Below are 19581 nucleotides of genomic sequence, written 5' to 3'. Positions count from 1 at the left end.
GGTCAGATCCCCGCATCTCTCCCTAGGCTTTATGGCTCTCTTCTGAGCTGGGATCGCCAATGCAAAGTTGGGTACTGAGGTTATTGGTGCAAATAATTCTTCCTGATTTCATGCACAGTTGTTCTGCAGGGCTTTGAACCTTTCCCAGAAGATTTCACACCCTCATAAAGAACCACCAACTATCCACTTAATAGCCAAACAATAGTGCTTTATTGATAAAAGGTTAGTTTCAGTGAATACAAAATCGTCGTGTAAAGTAAGTTTTCAAAATACATTTCTATAAGTAAAGATGATCTCTTAGTAAAAGCAATTATCAGTAAAAGTATTTATTTAGATTTGGGCAGCAAAACAAAGGGGGATTTAGAAGTGAGACAGTGTGGGTCCACCCACCCCTGCACTACACTTACCAGGTGGCAGCTGGCCCTAGTAGTTTTACTCAAACACACACAGGGCCTTTTACGAGTGTACTTAAAGGCAAAATAACCCAACGACTGGCTTTGTACGGAGGTGCCCTAACGTCAGCGAACACTTCCTCCTGTTAGAACTTTGTACACCTGTGCCTAAGCCTAAGGCTGGTGCAACAGTGAGAAGACGAAGTTCCTGGGACACCTGATTGCTGTCTGTAGCCCACCTCCGTGACAAACGTTTCGACCATGTCACTTTATTTTGTCTGACTCAAACAAAAACCCTTCCCATCCTCGGGGGGAGACAGGGTGTTTTCTGCATCTCTATTCCTCCTGTTAGAGCAAACTGAAAACACCGCCAGCACCTGCTCCCTTCAGCTCTCCTTTCACCCATCACTTTCTGGGGACCAGTTTCCCATTGTCAGTATAAATGCTGAAAATAACAAGCCCTGGGGCCTCAGTGCCCCTTGGACGGAAGGGGAGGGCCAAGGGCACAGAGCACAGAAGACAGGTCTGATGGGTGGCGTCTAAGCAGTTGGACCATGGGGCAGATTTGAAAGGTCTCTTAGTTTCACCTGGCAGATGGGCAGGTTTGTAGGACATATAGGGAAGGACACGACAATGGCTAAAAACGGACAACAGTTTCCATATAAAATGATCGCTATTTGCCTCCTTTCAGAAAACTATTAAAAATTTTAAAGAACCAGTTAAAGGAAAGCCAAATCAGGAAAACCTGGTTGGCATTCAGGCATCATGGGGCCATGAGCCTCAGGCCAGGTCTGGGTTCAGAGGGCTTTCCACCAAGGACCCCGACGCTCACGGCTCAGGAAGATCTCGTACACCTGTAGTTACAGAAAGCACATCAGAGTGCTGTAAAAAAGCATAAAAAAGCTGGTTTCTAAATTTTCCTTAAAAAAGTAATTTTTCATGTTAGTTGAGTAAAAATCATCTATTGGCGCTCTCTGTATGGGTAAGAACGTTGTAACATGAAAACTGGAGTTCACAGACTCTTGCTGTCCACGGCGGAGTATAACCAGCATCAGTGGGGAACGCGACAAAACGTGGTTTGTGGCAGGTTCTCTGCAGAGCAGTTTAAAAAATGACCTAGCATCAGAATCCAGAGACGTCTTAAATTTTGAAGCAAACCGCCTGTTTTTAAAAGAGCTATTTTAGTATACACATATTAGATAATTCTGTTGTTTTACTTGGTAAAAAAAGTAAGTGTGCAGGAGTTAACAGTATTGGATTATAGCAGCAAAACTGGTTTCAGATGTTGTGCTCAAAGCAAAGCAAAGCAAGAGAGAATCTCCATGTTGGTGACCTGGTAAGTAAATGCCCTGCAGATGCCAGCTCACCTCTCTCTATCACTGGGGCCACATCACTAGCACCCAGGCACATGCTGGCTAAATCTGAATGTTCTAGAAATGAAATCAAGAGTGCTCCTCGACAATTATTCAGTTAGGCCAGCCAAATCAAAGAAATTCAATGTTAATTATACATACGGACTGATCCTGGAAATCAGTTCCAACATCAGTGGTTAGTTAAGGTGGAAGAAAAATGAAAATGGAAGGTTCACCTCACAAAATATAAAGTATAACAAAGCAATGAAATAGAAATGTTAAAAGTACTTCATACAAAACACATAGAAAGTTTAAAAAAAACTAAATTCTCAGGCACAGGTACTGTAAAATGTGGATGGGCACCCCCCCTCCAATGATCGCTCGGAAACACGCAGTCGTGATACTCATGCGGAATGTTCTCTGTATCTTCTGTATCTTGCAAAGCGTCTTCTGGAAAAGCAAAACACAACATAGTTCAATGGAAGTGGTGCAACAATGCTCACTGCTAAGACCATTAACATCAGTGTTCTCTGTATTAACGAAGGGCAAACACAGAGCAGAGGGTTGGCTCCTGTGACCAGAATTATTAAAATCTAAAAGTCATTTATGAGGCTCTTGGGAACCAGAGTACCAGCAAATTGCAGAGTATGCAAAAAAATAACTTCATTGTATCTACCTAAAGTGGAATCTTCATAATTTCAGGGTTGAAGTTTTCAAAAGAGAAGCAGTGAGATCAGAGAAAATGAGCAAACATCTGTCACTCCCTCCTGCCTCAAAGGAGCCCCACTGCTCAGGAGTCCTGTCTCTTTCTAATTCACCAGCCTTTCCCTGCCAGGCGCCTAATCTGCTCCTGCAGAATCAGCCTCATGGGCAGGATCAGCCTCATGGGGTCAGGAGGTACTGACATTTCACCAGTTATACGAGTACAGGCAAATAATTTCACACCCTGACACACCATAGCGTCATTAGTGCTGTGTGGACTCAGCACACAATCATCAGGACTGCTCTAAGGTGTTCACATGATGCTGAAAGTAAACCATGAACACTAGCCTGGGTAGGAGGTTATGTGGACACTTCCGTTCCAGTAACTACTGGTGACACGGAACGTATGTATTTGAAACCTTTCCCCATAAGCCACAAGGGCAGGGGCTTTGTTTGGGCGGCCAACGCTCCCAGCACAGCCCTGCAGATCCTTCCTCTACCCTCGTGTGTCTGTATGGTGCACTCCTGACAGATGCTCCAGCCTCCTTACCCTCTGTCTCCTCGATCCTGCCCTGTGGCAGCTAAGCCCCAGCTCACTCATGTCCCCATGCCACCTTCCTCCTTTTACAAACATTCTCCTGCCTTTAGGACCAGGCCCCCGCCTGTAGTGGGCTCTGCACCTGCACCCCCAGCTCCCCGGCCCCAGATCTGTGCCTGTGGCCAGTACCGCCTTGGTCTGCCTAGCCCCAAGCGACTCTCTTCCACACAGAGCCATGGGCCTCTGCCCCAGCCCCATGTAGCTGCTTCCTCTTCTGGGAGATGGTGACAGCAGTCACCTAGGGGGCTCTGAATGCACACCTGTCCACAGGACAGAGGGAAGTAGACATTGCTCTTTTCCTGGTCCCAGGTCTCTGGTGTCTGCAGATTCCCTTCAAACAAGAGGGCCTGTGCACACCAGGCCAGACATCTCCATGATCCACTGACTGTGGAGGGGACAAGCACAGCTGTGGCGAACGGTGGGAAGTCAGCAGTCCCCTTGAGGTCCCTGGCCCATCTTTGGTCTGCATAACCCGTTTTAAATAACACTTGCAAAATTCTCTCAATTGCATGACTAATAAATTTAATTTGTCTTCATTAATCGTACTTGTAAGCTCAGGGAAAAAAAGAAAGTCTTTACTAGACAGGCAGAGCTGAGAAGCTTCAATTTTATAAATGCCCAGTCTCCTTAAATGCTAGTGATAGATAGTGATAGAGTTAAAGAGCTTCAAAATGTAAGATGTTAGACTGAAGGAAGTGCCTGTCGTGACGTTACGCTGGGGCGTCTATGAGCACCCTGCCTCCTAGGCCTTACCGTTATCTTACACGTGGTGCCCGTGGACCCCACCGTCAGCATCCCCACCCTGCATCTGCAGCTGCATCTGAGCCTGCATCCTTGCGATCATCTCTTGCATGCGGCGGAGCTGTGGGCACAGGACACAGGGACACGTTACTGGGTCTCTTTCTGGGTGTTCTTTGAGTCCCAAAACTTCCATACTTTCCCAAAACATGACAAAGAGTTAACACACAAAGAACTCCTACGAATCAGTAAAAGAACAAATAGAAAAACTAAGCAAATGATAAAATACAATTCAAATAAGAAACAGAAATTACCAACAAACAGAAGAATTAGGAAAGAGAATAGGAGATGCTGTTTAGCCTAAAAGGTGGGAAAGAGGCTGCCACTCCCTGGTGGGGAGGGGGCCTGGGGCTTCTCCACGAGGCAGCAAGGCCCCCGCTGTTCCACATGGTGGATGCACCTCCTCTGCTACCCTCTTCAGTTTTCATCACTACAGTTTCCACTCGTTTGGAACAGCCTCCAGGCACACGTTATAAAAAATACTGACCTCAATTTTCTTCAAATAACTTTGTGGTCATGCTTTTTTAACATTTAAGTACTTTAATCCATATTGAATTAATTTGTCCGAAGAAGTGAGTTTTATTTTTGTTTCTAAAAGACTGGCCTATTTGAGGATTTCCCAGATATGCTTGGATTCCTCAGCTCTAACAGACCCCAATGCCACCTCTACCAGATGCTTTTCCATATTTCGGACCCACTTTTGGACGTGGATTTTATCAGCCCGTCACGCTTGTGCCACACTCTGGATTTCTTTTTTTAAAGATTTTATTTATTTATTCATGAGAAACATAAAGAGAGAGGCAGAAGCAGGCCCCTCGCAGGGAGATCAATGCGGGACTCGATCCCAGGACCCAGGACCATGCCCTGAGCCAGATCTCAACCACTGAGCCACCCAGGCGCCCCACACCCTCTGGATTTCTATGAGCTAACCCTCACTCTCCCCTAGAAGAACTTTGCAAACCAGACCACTGTGCAGGAATGGAATTCAGTTCAGAGGGAACTGTGAGCTCTGCAATTAAATTCTTGCCTACAGTCATGTGTCCATTTGCATTTTGAAAATTGTTTTCAGTAGGGTTTTCTAGTTTCTTCTCCATATAAGTCCCACACATTTCTTAAATTTTTATTAATGAATGTAAATGGCAGTTTCTTCGTTTATATTTTCCAATTCATGATTGTCTATGTATGGGAAAACGACCGTATTTTGAATACTTTACTAAATTAGTAAATTCACTAGACTTCTAGGACTAACATCACTAAATGTGCACTAGCCCAAGTTCTTCCCACTAAATGGCTGGACAGCAAATGGTAATACATGGAAAGCAATATCCATACTATACACAGTATATACAAAATAAAATAGATTCTGAGTAATATATTTCTTAAAAATATAAGAAAGGAAAACTGTAATGCTCTGTGCACGTACACCACCAATATGCCTCTCTACCTACCTCTGCTTCCTTCTCCAGCAGGATCTGATCTTTATTCATGTCCTCATTTTCTACTTTTCTAGAAGTTAAAAGGAATTACAATTACAATATTGTAACAAATTTAGGTGGTTATTTCTGATGACAAATATCCAAAGTAAAACTGGACTTCACATTTCTGAGAAAAATATTTAAAATTACATATCTATCACTTTTCGGATTAACATGAATAAATAAGAAAGAAAGATGAAAAAAAGCACATCACAAGATGGTGAATTTGAGAAACTTCTCTAACTCCAAACGGGGACTGACACTCTCGTCTTCACTTACTGGAGGAGTAGCAGCTGCCATCAGGAAAACACTGTTTTAATTTAAGTCCTTCTTAATGGACACAGGCTGTGACGAGCACACTTGAACAAGGAGCAGGGCCTGAGCGTCCAGGCTGAGGAGGCCGCTGAGCAGTGAGGACACAGCTCTTCATGAGCGCATGCTTTGCTTCCTCATCGGCCTCTAAAACCTTACTTAATATCTGGTCCCCAAGTAAACAACACAGTAAAGCAAGCCTTAACGTTCCCCCGTATATATACACAAATCCACCAGACTTCAAAAATGTGAGTATTGTAACACACTGTAGTACAGCCAGGCCCCTTGTGTGTGGTTTCAGGGACCTGTGCTCGGCCGTGGTCCGAAGGCACATGATCCTCCTGAAGTGCCGCCAGAAGGTCAGCAGGAACCGCGCTCTGCATCACAGTGCCTACGTCACTGCCCTCACTTCACCTCACCATGTGGGCATTCTAACATCTCACATCATCACAGGAAGAGGGGTGAATGCAGGGCAAGAAGAGATTTTGAGAGAGACAGACCACAATCACGTGACTCTGATTATACTCTATCGCTGTAACTGTTTCCTTTTATTATTGCTGCTGTTAACCCCTTACCTGTTCCTGATTTATAAATGCAACTTTATTGGAGACATGTATATACAGGAAATGGGTGTGTGTGTGTGTGTGTGTGTGTATAAAGTTGGACACCCTCGCCTCTTCCAAGCCACCCACTGAGGGTCACTCCTCGGAGCACTCCTGTGGATCAGGTGTGTGGAATCAACTGCTGTACAGAAAATTCTTGCTATAAATGATGCAGGAGGTCACTTATCTGATCCCTAAGCTAAGCAGAGATGTGGTGTGATCAGACATAAATCAGGTCACAAAACACAGATCTCAAATAAAACCTGTAAGATGGTGACGGAGGAAAGGCAAGGGCAGCAGGGTGCATCCGTGCTGACCAGAGAGCTGCATTTCTTTCTTCTTTCTTTTTTCTTTCTTTTTCTTTCCTTCCTTCCTCTCTCTCTCTCTCTTTTCTTCTTTCTTTCTTTTTCTTTCTTCTTTCTTTCTCTCTCTCTCTCTCTTTCTTTTTCTTCTTTCCTCCCTTCCTCCCTTCCCTTCCCCTTCCTTCCTTCCTTTTCTTTTCTTTCTCTCTTTCTTTCTTTCTCTTTTTTTTTTTTTTGAAACCTGCATTTCTTAATGCCAGGTAAGTCTGTCCTCATTTAGACAGAGCGATGCGCTTGAGACCAGTCTCTGGTCTTTACACCTAGGGCTGTTCTCTGCATGCAGATGGTCAAAGCTACGTTCAACAGGTTAAAAAAAGCACGACACAATTACATTAGCAGCAAGTACCTGGTAACAGCTTCTGAGTAGGAAACCAAATCATGTGGCTTACAGTCAAGAAGGGCCAGTAGGACAGGAAGAAGGAGGGACAGTGTGGCTCTGTGACACAACACGGACAGAGGGGGACTGCACGAGGTGGGGGCAACAACCTGCCGCCTCTCTTGAGCCTCTCAGAACGGAAGTTTTCGTAGTGAAGGTCCTGGGTCACCTCCTGGAGATCCTGCATGTGGGTGCTGAAAGACAGAAGGGCACGGCAAGGCCAGCTGTGTGTGGGAGCCTCTGCAGGGAGAAGCACCAGTACCCCCAACCCTACCCGAGACCTGCGCAATTGTCCACAAAGTTGCTGGAGTTTCAGCTACAGGGCTGAAGCTGTGCAGCCGTCTGTCTCCTCCCTCCCACAGCCAACAAGCAGAAGCCCAGCCCACAGCACCAGGCACTGCCAAGCTCCGCATGAGGCCGTCACCAGTGCACAGAGGTACAGATTTCAGCGGGTCCTTTTAGGTAAACAATGTCTGTTTTAGGTAAACGAGAACATACTTTTCTCAGAGAGCTTATGAAAAACATGCAATTTAAATACTCTTGACTTCTCAAGATGAAAGAATTGAGTAGTTTAAGCCATGGAAAAGACCATCAAAGTATTAATATTTTGGATAAACTAGAAATAGCACTTTGAATCTTCTAATCATATCAGAAAACATTCCTAATTTTCTTGGCTCAGCTTTTTCAAATACTTAAATAGCCAAGAATGAGTACAGATAACACATTCCTGTTTGCTCAGAATGTAGGGAAACGGAGTGATGGCTGAGGGCTGGTGTGCTGTCCCCCACCCTAAGAAACACCACGCACAGGAGGGGCTCCATCTGTACCTCCGAGACAGCAGCGGGACCATAAGGACCCATCCCTAGGCTCCTGTGAGGTGAAGGAATTCTATTTGATAAAGCTTAGTTAATTGTAGCTCCTGTGCTTTCTGTTCACTAAAAATTGCTAAACTAAGACATACACTTCAATTAGCTTATACATCAACTTTTAGTTACTCAAAATTTACCTAGATTGTCCATTCTTTGATGGATTAAAGGGCTTTTAGGTTTTAGCAATACCCTTTCTTCTAGCCTCCTGATTAAAGAATAACAGCAACTGCACTTATGTCACTAAATATGAACTTTACTTTTTAGAGGAAAACGTGGGTTTCTGCAGTGAGGTCTGTTGCAGGTGCTAAGAATGCACTGAAGAACGTCAGCGCAGCCCGGGGCAGACCTGGAGCGGTAGCGTGTTTCAGCCGGGAGTGCAGAAGCTGCCCTGCAGCCAGCCTGAACACCTGCCCCCAGAGCAGGAGGCGTCCCATGTTTGGTGCGGCCGTTCCACAGTTTAGACCCGGTCTATGTTCAGTGTCAAGAGAGCTGGGAGACTGGGGAGGAGGGTGTGCTAACCTCGTGAGGGACAGGCGGATTCAGCAATGTAAGTCACCGAGAGCCCCCGGGAGGGTCCCCGCGGGGAGGGCCCGCCTCAACGGGCTGCAGCAGCCCTGCTATGCAAGTACCACGGCACTGGCAGCTGTCCTGAGGCTGGGCACACCCTGCTGTCCGAAAGCTCTGCTCTTGGCGCCAGGCTCCCCGACAGGAATGCACGGGGGTCTTACATGAGCATTGTCCGCAGCTTCAGGAAGTCGTTGTGCTCCGGGTTCTCCACCTCCACAACACCCCACGGGTACAGGCGGCCTCTGACCTTCTTGCCCTTGGCTTCAATCAGCTGATTGGATCCAACCACAGAGAACGGTATACTGGCCTAGAAAGAGACACACAAGGTAGAGAGGCTCCACACAAGGAACTCGACTTTCGCTGTGAACACGAGAACCCAGGCACAGACTGTGTGCACTGCTGCGTACTACGTGCCTCCCTGGAAAGCTAACGGTATCGAACATTTTATTAAGAAGTAACAGGTATTTTTTGCATGGAAACAAGGATATGAAAGCAAATTAAACATGTAATACGATTTCTAAACCTTAGGGGACAGCTATGTCCAAATATATTTTTAGCAAAAATACGATTGTAACTGAACCTACCAGATGATCTCTCAAAGGCCAGCCTTCCAAGATGGGACCTTTGCCAACTCTTTCTACGGTGCTGATGACAGCAACAGGTGACTGGTGCTGGGTACCCGGCGACTGCTCTTACCTTGAGAAGTCTGGTTTGCTCTTTAAAGTCCTCATCTTCATCTGATTCTGCATCAGGTAAGTGGTAGATTTTGATGTTATGTTCTTCAATTTCATCCAGAATCTGAAAGAATGACAAACCAGGAGCAACCTTACCAAACCACATGATATTTCAATCAAACCCAACTATTAAAAATATATCAGAATTATCCAAATGTCAATACAGAATGAAATTGATTACTGATTTTCAAATAATTTTAGAAACTATTAGAGAAGTATTTATGCTTGCATCGAGGGGTCCACTGTCCAGAGTAAACAGCAGTGCACCACCTTTCACGTATAACGTGGCAGATGAACAACTCCAGGAGCGCCACTGAGAAAGCACACCACAAGCAGCCTCGGAACACCACATGCCAGATGCTGCAGGCGCCAGGAGAGCCACAAGCATCACCCGAGGAGTCAGGCATCTTCCAAGGACTGAGGAGGGAGAGGTACTTGGGGACCAATGCTGTTGAGGCTCAGAGGAGAGGACACCCAGAGTATGTTTCAGGAATAAGAAATAAAGGATGGCTAGAAAGTGAGCCTTCCAGCTGGGTAAGACGGAGGGACACCTGGAGTTACCAAGGGGAGCGTTCTCTGAACGCCAGGCTGGGCTCTGGGTTTTATTCAATAGGCAAAAGGTGTCAGCAGTAGAGCCACACGCTCCAACTAACCAGGTACGAGAGTAACCCAAAATCTGGGCTCAAACTGAAGGAAGCAGTGGTGCAGCAGCTGTGCCCAGCCCCCAAGCACCCTCCGCACTGGGCACTCCAGCAGGTACAGGCAGGCTGGGGCTGCACGTCCTCTGCGGGGTCCTGGACCCCAAGGACATACCCCAAGTCAGCACAAATATCCCTGCTTTAAACCCTCATCTGGCAATGGTTCTTCCTAATGGGAACTCTCAGGCCTTCAAGATCAAGGATGTCAGACTTAACATGCTGTGGGCATTAATCCGGGATTCATGAAGAGGTCCTTCTCCCTCTTCCTAATATCCCTTACCTTCCAACCTGACCATGTCCTCTCAACATTCCCATTCACAGCGGAGGCTAGGAGCCATCTCACCCGTGGGGAAGTTAGGCAGTAAAGCAGGAACCTGCTGCATCTCTTTCCCTTTCCGGCCCGTTACCCATCCCTGCTAGCCACATTTCCTCCACTCTGGCCCCATGTGCAGGGCTTACATTGAGGATGAGAATCGAGCTGAGAATGAGTCATATATAGGCTACTTTGAATTGGAAAAGAAGAAAAACAAAGTGATGAATCAAAACAACCACACATTTCTTTGGGCGACGGCACCAAAGATGGGCCCAGGTAAGGAGCCAGAGAAGCTGGGAGACAAGCTCAGGAGTGGGGAAGAGGAGACACTTGTTTACACACAGAATTCACATGCAAAAGAAGATTATCAGAGGGATAGAAGAAGCCACAGGAGTTGATATGATCAAAACAAGAACAAGTATGCTGACATTCAGGGGCTAGGCAGACAAGTGATACAACAGGCAGAAAGACAAGTCTTCCAAAAGTACAGCAAACCCCACTGCTGACGCCTGAGGTTGGTGGAGGGCCCGCTGCCTAAGCCCCAGAGAGGACAGCTGCTGCTGGACAAGGAGTCAGAGATGAAGGAGAGGGCAGGAAATGACGCCAGGAAGCATAGGACCAAAGCGGATCTGCCAGAGGTTCAGATTAGGGAGTGGGGGTATACAGGAGGCACAGGGGAGAAACCAGATAACGAGACGGGAGGAAAGAGGCCCAAGATGAACGTGGCAAGGGCAACACAGGATCTCAATTCATCTCAGACTGTGAGTTCCAGACACAGGATTAGAGATGAGCGTACAAAACCTTCTGGCTCTGACCCCAGCTCCCCTGCCTTTCTGAAACCCAGCGTAGAGTTCCCGTAAGTGGGCTTTACTAAAATACGTCCTGTCAAGCACAAACATGTCCAAGCTTTCGGGGGCTCTCCCAAAGGCCTGGGTATCTCCTAAAAGGCTGGCAGGCACTGAGACAACAGGGGAAAAGGCTGAGAAACATGCATGCATAGAACTGAAGAACTCGGGATCCCTGGGTGGCGCAGCGGTTTGGCGCCTGCCTTTGGCCCAGGGCGCGATCCTGGAGACCCGGGATCGAGTCCCACGTCGGGCTCCCGGTGCATGGAGCCTGCTTCTCCCTCTGCCTGTGTCTCTGCCTCTCTCTCTCTCTCTATCATAAATAAATATTAAAAAAAAAAAAAAAAAGAACTGAAGAACTCTACCAGGACAGGAGACATCAAGGACAATGTGGAAACGTGAAAATCAAAACTAGGTCTAAAAACATAATGCCCGGGCAGCCCCGGTGGCTCAGCGGTTTAGCACCGCCTTCAGCCCAGGGCGTGATCCTGGAGACCCGGGATCGAGTCCCACATTGGGCTCCCTGCAAGGAGCCTGCTTCTCCCTCTGCCTATGTCTTTACCCCTGCCCCCCCACCCCGTCTCTCATGGGTGAATAAATAAAATCTTAAAAAAACAAAACAAAAAAACATAATGCCCATAAGTCAATAAAAAAGCAACAAATGCAATAGCACAGGCTCAGAAACCTCAGAGAACACACTAACGGGGACCAAGCACCAGGCCACCTCTGCACTCACATCAGCAACCGGGAAACACAAACAGAAACCAGACACCACGTCCCACTTCTAGATGAGAGATGCTCCAGAAACCGGGTGACACACCCAGGTTGGTTCCAGGGGGCACAGCACGGAAGCTCACAACACTGCTTTGAGAATGTAAGTCACAAACTTGTCTTGAGAGAAATTCCAACTTTAAATGCCCACCTTTCAACACTTAAGATGCCCATCAATTTCCTTTCTAGGAACCTGTCTGACTTAAACAACAATGAGAAGACAGACAGGTGCCTACTCTGCGCCAGGTAGTGTTCTAAACTCTTGGAACATACAAGTGAGCTAAGCAAAGATCCTGATGCCAGGAATTGAGGGGCGGGGGTGGGAGGACCAACAGACACACTGAAGAAACATTCTGTGTGTGCTGGGAGTGCTCCTAGCTGAGAGTATGTGTGTGTGTTGCTCTGAGCTGAGTAAGTGTGTGGGGGTGTTTTCTGTGTGGCTGGGAATTCTTAGAAAGTCAAATGGCAGAGTAAGATGTATGCTATGGTCCCATTCTATAAAAACAACATAAACAGACTCTGCTCTAGAAGGGTAAGTACATAACTTTTAATAACTACTGCTTTTACGGATAATGAAAAGAACTTTTGGGGTGCCTGGGTGGGTTAGACAGTTCAGGGTTGGATTCTTGATTTCAGCTCAGGTTGTGATCCTTCAGGGTTGTAGGATCGAGCCGTGTTGGGCTCCACGCTGGGCATGGGGTCTGCCTGGGATTCTGGGTCTACCTGCTGCCCCTGTTCATGCTCTCTCTCAGAAACATAAACAACTTTTATTTGTAGTATTTAGCACATGAGCTTGGACTTTCTTAATAAGCATACAAATAAAAACAGGCAAATAATTAAAAAAAAAATATGTAACAAAGAGCCCACAAAGAAGCTTTATAGGATAGCAGAGAAAAAAAGCACCGGAGACCAACAGCAGCATATGGCTGCTGGGAGGTGGGGGCACTCAGGCTGGCGGATGGACGAGGGAACCTCTGAATGGTCAAAACACAGGCCCTTTATAGGAGGAGTACAACTAAAACATATTCCTAAATGGATTGTTTGTAGTAACATGTTTTGATAAACAGAACTTCACCGAGACGATCACACTCTCCCACACTCACGTTATTCACCTAGCACGTGCGGTCCCCTCTCCTCATTGAGGGTGTTCTTGGGGAGGGAGAATTACTAAGAGTAAGACCTCGATACCTTTGTACAGGGAGCAGATCAACAACCTACAAGCATTAGGTGTTCTTGAGAAACCATCAAGACTCGCCGCCTGCTCCCCCACATCTCAGACACACGTGTCCTCTTGCCGGCGCCCGGCCCTCTGCTGCCCCGAGTAGAAAGCACGTACTCTTTTCTTCAAGCGCTCCCGCTCCTTCAGGGTGAGGGTGTCAGCTTTGGCAATGACGGGCACGATGTTCACCTTATTGTGTATTGCTTTCATGAATGCGACGTCTAAGGGCTTAAGTCTGAAAGGAATGAGACAATGCCAGGAATTCAGGGGAAGAACGGGGAAATCACACATTTCTGTTCTCTCAAAATTACCTCGCTTCTTACGTTAAAATATGCAATCTGGGGGAAGCAATCAACCCATCAAGTAAAAAGGAAATTCTAAGTATGTGTGGGTTTCCATGGCGAGCGGTCCACACTTACCCATGTCCGAAGGGTGAGATGAAGTAAAAGCAGCAGTGCACCCTGTTATCGATGATGTGCCGCCGGTTCAAACCACTCTCGTCATGCAGGTACCGTTCAAACTGCTCGTCGATGTAGGAGATGATTGTCTTGAAACTGTGAGAAACATAAACACTGCTAACGATGGAACACAAAAGGCCGATAGCGCATAGCTTCAAAGACCAGCGTTTCTTCTGTTCCCTGCCTCCTTACCAAATATAATCTGATAACTCATTTATAAGATGGGCTGGAAAACGGACTCCTACGCTTGGGAAGATGGAGGTTTCTGGAAGCGTGCCAAGCATCACTTCCCCCACAAGGCGGGGGGAGTGTGTCAAAGGCCTGAACGGAACCGTTCAAAGCACCTGAGGTGACTGAGCGGACAGAGGGCCGCCAGCTCACACAAGGACCGTGACTGACTGCACAGAGGACGGGGTGGCAGGAGAGCACTGGGCGGGGAAGGAAGGAGACGGGAGGCCTTCCCCAGCCTCCCCTTTCTTCCTCACGTGCTGGCAAGCTGGTGCTCTCCGCTGAGGTAAGAGCCCACAGTGCCTCCATGACCGAGGTCCTCTCTGCGGTACAGGGGGCACAGTGCTCTTCTACCTGTAGGTCCCCTTACTTGGGCTAATGATGTCAAGGACCAAGTCTCTAAGAGAAAGGACTACGTCATAATCCTCTCCATTGGCCACGGTTCTTTCAGATCAAAGTGTTTCACTTATACCAGCAGTTGAAGGATAGTTGGTTCTAAACAGAAAAAATACCCGTTCTGTGTGAGACTCCTCACTGAAGATGTTATAGTTTCACTGCCTTATTACACAGCTGCCTCAGACCCACTCATCACCCGTAACGCTGTGGATCGTGAATGCGTCAGAACGACCACCAGCACTTGCGGGGCTGCATGTCCCCGGAGGCCATACCAGTCCCTGCAGTTGATGGCATCCCCGTAGCCGGGCGTGTCCACCACTGTCAAGCGCAGCTTGACCCCTCGCTCCTCGATCTCCACAGTCGAAGCCTCAATCTGGACAGTTCTTTCAATTTTCTCTAAAAAAGAAACAAACTTCATAAGAAAATATACCTAGTAATTAACCCAGTTTTCAAAGACGAGAGATGACCTGTTACTTTCTTACTCAGAAACAAATGACTGAGAACTTCATGACCTTCTTGGAGGATGGTTCTCAGAGGTTCACACAAGGACTGTGTACAAACGATCCCCGACCTGGCAAGGAAACCTGGCAGCTAAGATTAAATGCTGGCTTGGGAGGGCTAAAATGCCAATATTGAAAATTATGACCTCCGTTGCTAAGATAAAGAGCAATTTATGAATTTATTTAAAAACTGAATTCAAAGTTCCTGTGAGCGGGCTCCACATGCCAGCTGTGGCGGCCCAGGGCCTGGGCTCCGACCACGTGTGCTAACCCATGCACCCCAGGAACGTCCCTGGATGCACCGCAGCGCTCCCACCACAGGCGAGGAGGGCACACACCTGCTCCCACAGCAATCAGCTACGTAGACAACTCTTTTCAGGAGAAAACATTTTGCCTTGATCCTCCCATCAAACATAATACAGGCAGAAACTACTTCTATTACTTGATAGCAAAAGGAAACCAGCTCGGAGAGGATGGCCCTGCGGATTCATGCTCAGGGTCCACAAGCAGGATCCTAGGGCTGCAGGTGCAACCCCTTTCCCGACCAGAAGAACGCTGTGCTTGTGTTTACAGCAGAACAGAAGCACAAGGCTGAGGCTGAGGCAAAAACATCAATGCTGTGTTCTCAGCAGCGGTCCCGCAGAGAACTACGCGTACAGCACGATAGGGCTCTTGTACCTGCGGCTCCAGGTATGATTCTTTCTGGGTAGAGATCAGTCAGGAATAGGCTGTTTATGAGAGTTGATTTTCCTAGACCCGATTCACCTTTAAATGAAAATGAAAACATTGTCACAACATGACCCATAGGACATGGTAACCTACTGATTCACGGGAGGCCTAGCTCGGGGCTAAGTGCCTCACACACGTCATCGTCTACACTCCACACGACCCCTACCACTTTGGTATGACTCTCCTCACTTCATCAATGGGGAAATGGGTGTTCCAAGGTTAGCAACTTGCCTTTGCTCAGAGAGCTATCCAGAGCACGGCCTTGATTTGAACCCAGGCCTATCAGTCTCCAGAATTCCCACACAGTAAGACCAGAAACGCCCTCTTAGTTCTTCACGAAGGCGTGGAATGGACTTTAGCAGTGGGTCTTTATTTTTTGATGAATAGAATACAAAGTTTTCAGTGATGATTTTTGCTAACCGTGAAAGTAAGCACATTTTCAGAAAACTGTATGTGCTGCTGAAGCAAGCGCCATTTTCAGAAAACTGAACACATCAAACCATGTCAACAGCACTCTGACTTGCCAAACCGTGGGAAGTGGAAACGGAACAGATGCCCAACATTGCCCTCTAGTCTGCAGCCTCCCTCCTGTCACTGAGGCGAAGCAGGCCACCTCTCCCCCTCTCCTGCTCGCACACACACGACCCGCCACTGCTGTCTCATGTCAGACAACCTGCCCGCTCAACACTGTTGAGTGTGTAGGACCAATTAAGAAAACACATACTCATTGCAGAATGTGATGAGTTAAGAATTCTTCAACTACTGGGGCACCCGGGTGGCTCAGTGATTGAGCGCCTGCCTTCAGCTCAGGGTGGGACCCCAGGGGCCCGGGGTCAAGTCTTGCGTGGGGTTCCCCGCGGGGAGCCTGCTTCTCCCTCTGCCTGCGTCTCTGCCTCTCCCCAGGTCTTATACATTCTAGGAAGCATGCACAGATTCCACCGTTTCACTGCAGGCCATTTACTAAGGCCAAGTTCTGCAAGGAGAAGTGCTTCTGCACTTAGTGCCTGACTGTCCCCTGGTCCCCTCGGTTTTAATCTCCCTCTGCCCAGTCCTGCACCGCATGTGGAAGGGACACACATCTGTTTTAAATATCATTATTTCTGGGAAAATGAAGAACAAGAGTGAATTCGAAATGTGTAGACATACAGAATGAGGACTCTGCTTTAATTAGATCGTAACTTTCCTATGTGGAAAGGAGTATCAAAAGGACAAAACCAGAATTACACGTTGAACATGTCCAAATAGGAGGACACCAAATTATCCTTTTAATAAACTGCCTAGCAACGTCCCCTTACGTTTTTATCACACAATGAGGAGATTTTAACAAATAAGTGCTCAGTCCTTTTGTGTGCCTGGCCCAGGTCCAGGCTCTAGGACATGAGAAAGACCAGAGTAGCTAAATCCCTGCTCCCGTGCAGCCTGTGGGTCCAGTGGGAGAGGACAAGTAAGCAAAATCACTCTGTCAAGGACAAGGTGGTGACAGATGTGGGTGATGAAGCTGAAAGGGACCAGGGCACAGAAGACACCTCAACAGAGGTATATGAGTTTCTTTTTAAAAAGTAGGGATACTCCAGTGATTGATTCTAAATTATAAATCTTCATTTAAAAGGTGGAAGTATCTTCACTTGGAATGACTTTCAGACATCTATAAGTAATAAACTCATTAACTCAGAACGTGCTGCTATACTTGGGCTGAATCTGTGGGCGGCTGGCTTTGTGACTGCACGTTACCAGTACCTCCGTCCCACGGGAGTGTCTCAGGTGCCTTTACATGGGGGACACAGGACTCAAGAGATCTGGAGCGTCAGGCCCACGGCACGGGACACACCAGGCTCAGCACCCTTCCGCAGCAGTCCCGCGGAGGTGGTGACAGCGAAGGCTGACTGGCCTGGGAGGGATCCGGGTTTACAAAATGGCTCATGTTTCCACCAACCAGGGAGAAAAGACCAGGCATCAAGCACAAGGTGGCGCCACCATATGAAAAACACGTGCAGGTGACAAAGGTGAGCTTCATTTTACAACTGTATTCTCAAATCCTATTAGGCAAAAGGTCCCAGAAGCTTCCAATTAAAACAGGCTAAACTCCCCTCGCTCCCCGCCCCAAACGTAGGCCTTACCAAAACAAAACAAAACCCACGACTCTCTAACACGGGGCCCTTCACATCTTTACTTCTGAATTTTATCCAATACAACAACGTGCTCTCTCACACACGGTGCAGCCAGAGCCATTTGGGGGGGGAGGGGGCCCAGGGGGTAGCATCCGACGCGGTTCGCAGAGCCGGGCGCCGCTGAGGAGGTGCCACTTCATGGGAAAAGGACGCTCAGGCAGGCCCTGCGCAGCTCACAGTGCCCGTCCCAGGTGCAGGCGCCCTCAGGAAGCGGTGCCCAGAACGCGACTGCGCAGTTTCAGAGCACGTGAACCTGTGATGACATGGGCATATTTTTGCTGGAAGGAAGGTCAGTTTTCATTTTCTTAGCTTAGTTCCCAAGTTCTCAGTGTTCACTCCGTAGGCCCTTGTGAATTTGGCCACCCTAACCGACCTATGGACTTTCTACGAGGGCATGTATTTCCACGATACATTTTCTAATTTTAACCTTGCTTTTCTTGTGAATAGAGCCATCACCCCACATAATGGTGGGAGACTGGAAACCTGTTATAAACCACCACCAACTACGACCATTTGACCAGACTTCAGCAGCATCATGTTCCCTCACAAGTAACCCACCACCTGACCTCTGTCCTTGAAGTCTTTTTCTTTCTTTTTTTTCTTTAAGATTTTATTTATTTATTCATGAGAGACTCGGAGACACAGGCAGAGGGAGAAGCAGGCTCCATACAGGGAGCCCGACGTGGGACTGGATCCCGGGACTCCAGGATCACACCCTGGGCCGAAGGCAGGCGCTAAACCGCTGAGCTACCTGGGGATCCGCCCTTGAGGTCTAAAGAACGTATTTATGATTCTAAAATTCTTGCAAACTGTTGCCCAAACACTTAAAAGTTTTTGTTTTTAAAAAGATTTTACTTGAGACAGCAAGAGCACACATGTACAAGTGCGGGGAGGGGCAGAGGCAGAGACTGAAGCAGACTCCATACTGAGCACGGAGTGAGCCCAGGGCCCTGGAGCTCCATCTCAGGACCTGAGCTGAAACCGAGAGTCAGACACTTAATGCACTACTCAGGCTCCCCAATACTTGTCGTTTTTCATTTGCATATGATTGTTTTGTAAAATTTATTTCCTTAGAAGCATGCCACAGTTTTAAAAACAATGCCTTTTCTCTTCAATAGTCTCTGACTTACAAGTTAGGTGCACTGGCCCTTTCCCGATATAGATTTTCCCTCTACCCAAAAGTAGAGTGTTCCCAAGCATAAATGGTGGACAGCAAAAAAGCAAATACCACTAACTGGTATGGAAGCATTTTTTGACATTCTTAGATTACCCCCTCCCCCCCCCCAAAAAAATCACATCTCAGGCTTTTCTTTTTCTGATACCTTAGAATATATCTTAACAGAGATGCAAAATTAATCGAGGTGAACCCCAGATGCCTGCAGACACAGTTCAGAACTCTGGCCGCGGATGCAGAGATGCTGAGAGTGGGAAGGAGCTCTGGGGGTGTGCTATCTCTAACTGCTCATGGCAAAACCCACGCCGAGCTCTTTTGCTTGTCTTTCGGTTAGTGAAAATGGGCACTATTGTTAGGTCTTCCATAAAAGGCATAATGTGAACTTTCAGAAAGCAGGGGATACCTGTATACCATTTTTCTTAAGCTGCTAATAGTTACAATTTGCAAGTTGAGGGTTCGTGTGGTTAAGTTACTAGTTGTTTTTATTATTATTTTTTTAAATTTTTATTTATTTATGATAGGCACACAGTGAGAGAGAGAGGCAGAGACACAGGCAGAGGGAGAAGCAGGCTTCATGCACCGGGAGCCTGACGTGGGATTTGATCCTGGGTCTCCAGGATCACGCCCTGGGCCAAAGGCAGGTGCTAAACCGCTGCGCCACCCAGGGATCCCTGTTTTTATTATTTTTTAAAGATTTTATTTATTTATTCACGAGAGACACACACACAGAGGGGGCAGAAACACAGGCAGAGGGAGAAGCAGGCTCCCTGCGAGGAGCCCGACGTGGGATTCGATCCCAGGACCCTGGGGTCACACCCTGGGCTGAAGGCAGACGCTCAACCACTGAGCCCCCTGGGTGTCCCAAGTTACTGTTAGTCACTATCCAGCTCACCCTTAATCCCCTATCTGCTTTACTTCCATCCCACATTACTGAGGTGTAACT

General features: G+C 47.4%; 1 protein-coding gene across 3 annotated transcripts in view; it reads right to left on the bottom strand.

Annotated features, from left to right (window-relative positions):
• Positions 1-187: 187 nt before the first annotated feature.
• The window catches only part of SEPTIN2 (septin 2), a 35003-nt gene continuing 15609 nt past the window's right edge, over positions 188-19581 (bottom strand). For all 3 annotated transcript variants that reach the window (XM_072797053.1, XM_072797052.1, XM_072797051.1), the window contains exons 4-13: positions 15246-15332; positions 14340-14463; positions 13405-13539; positions 13103-13220; positions 9102-9203; positions 8567-8712; positions 7080-7163; positions 5291-5348; positions 3798-3906; positions 188-2194 (exon numbers count right to left, since the gene is read on the bottom strand). In XM_072797053.1, coding sequence (XP_072653154.1) covers positions 3805-3906; positions 5291-5348; positions 7080-7163; positions 8567-8712; positions 9102-9203; positions 13103-13220; positions 13405-13539; positions 14340-14463; positions 15246-15332 — 956 coding nt within the window. In that variant the 3' untranslated portion in view covers positions 188-2194; positions 3798-3804. The remainder of the gene's footprint in view (positions 2195-3797; positions 3907-5290; positions 5349-7079; positions 7164-8566; positions 8713-9101; positions 9204-13102; positions 13221-13404; positions 13540-14339; positions 14464-15245; positions 15333-19581) is intronic.

This window comes from Canis lupus, chromosome 24, assembly GCF_048164855.1.
Source record: "Canis lupus baileyi chromosome 24, mCanLup2.hap1, whole genome shotgun sequence".
Lineage (NCBI taxonomy): Eukaryota > Metazoa > Chordata > Mammalia > Carnivora > Canidae > Canis > Canis lupus.
The sequence above is the reverse complement of the archived record's forward strand: the minus strand, read 5'-3'. Positions and strand labels throughout refer to the sequence as shown.